This window comes from Poecilia latipinna, unplaced genomic scaffold, assembly GCF_001443285.1.
Source record: "Poecilia latipinna isolate Pla-1442-1.1 unplaced genomic scaffold, P_latipinna-1.0 Scaffold982, whole genome shotgun sequence".
Taxonomy (NCBI): Eukaryota; Metazoa; Chordata; class Actinopteri; order Cyprinodontiformes; family Poeciliidae; genus Poecilia; species Poecilia latipinna.
This window is the reverse complement of record NW_015113598.1, coordinates 228,167-232,100: the sequence shown is the minus strand read 5'-3', so window position 1 is coordinate 232,100 and position 3,934 is coordinate 228,167. Positions and strand designations below refer to the sequence as shown.

General features: G+C 42.7%; 1 protein-coding gene across 1 annotated transcript; it reads left to right on the top strand.

The window, feature by feature from the left end:
• Positions 1 to 6: 6 nt before the first annotated feature.
• pcyox1 (prenylcysteine oxidase 1) lies at positions 7 to 3,261 on the top strand (the record flags this gene model as incomplete). The annotated part of the gene is made up of 5 exons (XM_015050274.1): positions 7 to 262; positions 336 to 510; positions 611 to 822; positions 1,803 to 1,955; positions 2,046 to 3,261. Coding segments are annotated over 5 exons (1,467 nt in total), but the record flags the coding sequence as incomplete, so codon positions are not given.
• Between the last annotated feature and the right edge of the window lie 673 nt (positions 3,262 to 3,934).

The following is a 3,934-nucleotide window of genomic DNA, read 5'->3' as shown; positions in this document are numbered from 1 at the left end:
TTTAGGCTTTTGACACACGTTGTGCTTTACTTTCCCGTCTCTGTTCCTCTTCCAGCTGTGATCGGCGCAGGGATCGGCGGAACAGCCGCAGCCTATTACCTGAGGGAGGAGTTTGGACCTGTTGTCAAGATCGATGTGTTTGAGTCAGGGACAGTTGGAGGGCGCCTGGCAACGGTGAAGATGGGTGATTATGAGTACGAGACCGGAGGTGCTGTGATCCACCCTCTGAACCTACACATGAAGCAGTTCATTGAAAAAATAGGTAACTTCAACACAACCACGGCTTATTTGACAGATCATCAGATTTTCTAAACTTGATGCCTCGTTGTCAACAGGTATTCCTCAGAGGAAAGACGTCCCCTCGAAAATGGCGATCTTCGATGGGAAAGAGCTTGTGTTTGAAGAGAGCGACTGGTTCATTGTTAACTTCATCAGGATGATCTGGCGCTACGGATTGGGTTTTGTCCGCATGCAGATGTGGGTGGAGAGCATTCTGGACAAATTTATGAGGTGAGAAATTAGATTTCGCAGATTGCAGTTGCAATGCTGCAACATGAGCTCAGAAGTGTTGCAGGTGCCCTAATTCTCCTGTACATCCTGTTGTTGACAGAATCTACCAGTACCAGCAGTATGGCTACTCGTTCTCCACTGTGGAGAAGCTCTTGCACGCCATGGGAGGCGACAGCTTCCTCACGCTGATGAATCAAACTCTGGAGGAGGCCATGATGGGAGATGGATTTTCACAGGCCTTTATCAACGATATTATTGCTCCCATAACACGTGTGAACTATGGCCAAAGCGTCCGCATCAATGGCTTTGTGGGTATGTGTCTTCACAGGAATACTTGAGCCTCTTTTACAATTTTTTTCACATTACAGCCACAACTTGGCTGTAATGTGAGTATTTTGGGGGGAATTTTAGGAGCTAGATTAATTAAAAAGTAGTGCATAATTAGAAGGACCGTAAAAGGAAAATGATGCATGTTTTTTTTTTTTTTGGGTAAGGGTTTTTTTTTTTATCCTCCATACTGTTTTTACGCAGATCAGATCTCCTTCTTTCAAATGTTCTCCTTCTATAGTAGCCACTTAAGCTAGTAAAAGAAATATGACAAAGAAAATCCATTTTATTCTATAAAAAAACAATATGACACTTCATCTCAAGTTTGAAGTATGAAAAAAAAATTAAGTGCAAAAATGTTTCATATGCACCAGGATGGCCACCTCGTTTAGAAATTAAAGTGCAAAGTTAAATTGAGGCATTAAACACAACCTTTTATGTAACACTTCGCTTCAGTTCTGAAGTTTCAAGAATGAAAATGATTTAAAAAAATATAAAATAGATATTTCTAATTTTTTTTTACGTAATTAGTCTCCTTGAAACTTTCTGAAAAATTGTAAAACAGCCAAAACACAGAATTTTTTTTAAAATCTGGACTAATAACCCAGCTGTTTAGAGTTGCTTTTGTGCCATAAATGAAACTAGCCACACTTTGTGTAATGTCGGCAATTGGAAAAATGTAATGTTTCAATTGTTCATTTTCTTGTTTTTATAATGTAAAGCACTTTGAACTGCCTTGTTGCAGAAATGTGCTATACAAATAAAATCTGATTGACAAACAAGTACAATAAGTGAGAAATGTAGATGTTAAACAAAAGCTAAAAACAGGGAAGGTTTCACTAACAGGCCTGCAGAGAGCAAAGTCAGGGGTCAGTAAGTATTTGAAACTGTCAGCAGTTTTACAATAATATCAGGTTTACTTTGGGTTCATCCCTCCAGAGTGAATTTAACATGTAATGTTTCAGGGGCGGTGTCGCTAGCTGGGACAGACTCGGGCCTGTGGGCAGTGGACGGTGGCAATAAGAAAGTGTGCTCTGGACTCCTTTACCACAGCAAGAGTGATCTCATCCCTGCTAAAGTCAGCTCCATTTCTATGAAGACCCGACCATCAAAGAGGGGTAACCTCCATGTTGCTTCATTTAGCATAAAGCTGTCTTTATTTTATTTTCTCTGCTTCACCAAGTCCCCTCTCTGCTCTCTATTTTCAGGAAGCACCATCCCTTACTACGAGCTCAACTACGTCGGAGAATCCGGCTCGGCTCACTCTCTGTACGACATCGTCGTCATAGCGACGCCACTTCATCAGGGAAAGTCTGATATCACGTTCTCTGGGTTCTCCCCTCCCATCCCGACTCACTACCCGGGTCTCTACCACCAGACGGTGGCCACCCTGGTGCACGGCACCCTGAACGTGTCCTACCTGGGCACCGCCGAGGCCGCCTCCGAGTTCACCGTGTCCGAAATCCTCACCACCGACTCCAAGGGCTGCGCCATCAATAGCCTGAGCTCTCTGGACCCCGTACACATCCCCGATGGCTACGAGCGACCCCCGGCGAGCCACCCTAAAGTCTGGAAGGTGTTCTCCTCAGAACCGCTGACCCCGAAGCAGCTGCAGCAAATGTTTCTGTCCTACGACTCCGTGTCCGAGACCCCGTGGCTCGCCTACCCATCTTACCGTCCGCCGCACCGGAAGACGCCGCCCTTCGTCCTGCACAACCGGCTATACTACCTCAACGCCGTGGAGTGGGCGGCCAGCGCCATGGAAATGAGCGCCATCTCGGCCCGGAACGTGGCCCTCCTGGCTCATCACCGCTGGCACGAACAGACCGACAAGATCGACCAGGAGGACCTGCACATGCGGCTCAGAGGAGAACTGTGAAAAATCAAATCGGGATAAGCAACCAAACCTGTGATTTCAACCACACAGATTACATGATTATGAAAAATATTTTTCCTTTCAAACAAAACCACTTTAAAACATGCAACAGTTTTTCTCTCTCTCTTTTTTTTGTTTTTTTTTGTTTACCCAGACTGAACCAGACAATATAAAAATAGTTCTAACACTGAAGCAAGCCGCACTAAATGGTAGATCTGGAGTCTTTGAGTCTTAGTCTGCATTGCACTTGTCGTAAACCTAATTCAACACTTCCAGTTTGTCTTCGTGGCTTTTTAGCTAAATTTTTTTCCTGACTGGAGGATTTTTCCGATCGGTTTACTCGTCTTCCGTTAACTTCCAAGTGTCTCTACCTCCTCAACAAAGTGCTGCGAGTTTTGCTGCCAAGTTCAGGCATCGAGCACCAAAGGTTGATAATATTGAGAGATTTCAGTGCCACCTATTTCAAGACAAACTGTAAAAATAATAGCTTTAGAAATTTGATTGTGCCTTAATGAAATCGGAGTTGGAGTAGTAAACATTTTGGAAAGTTCTTCTGGTCCTTATTGAGATTTTTGTCAGAAAAGCCTGAGCACAGGACCAACTTGCTTTTTGTGCTTGGCGTTTCTGTTTTTTTCCCCTTCATTTCTTGGATAATAAGGATCATTTTAATTTTCTGACTTGTAGTCAGAATTTATGTTGGGAAAAGATACTTGACTTGTTCTCTACTTTCAGGTTCTTTTGTACTTTTGGACAGAAATTGTAGTTCGGGGGGGGGAGAAATCACTCGTTAAGCACCTTTAAATGATTTTCTCTCTAGAGTTTTACAGAAAGTGGCACTTTAACTAGGTTCTGGTTTTACACACTGCTTTCCAAATAAGTGTCATGTTAAACCACACTGAAAATGCCCAAACAGTCTTTTAGATTTCAAAATGCGTTTACAATCATAATAAATTAATGAGACTGTTTCTGCTTTGTCTTCTGATTCTTGTTTTTCTGCAGACCTTCTGGCCAAACTTTAACCCCTGAGCTAAGGACATTTGAAACTGTTTCCTGTTTCATGAATAGAGAAATAGAAATAAATGATACAATACCAGATACAACAAAATCTAAACCAAGGTCGGGATTTTATCCCGGGAACATATTTTTCAGACAAAAATCTTTGTGTTTTGATCATCTCCACTGTTTAAATGAATCCACTGACAAGGTTTTCCTGTGAATCCA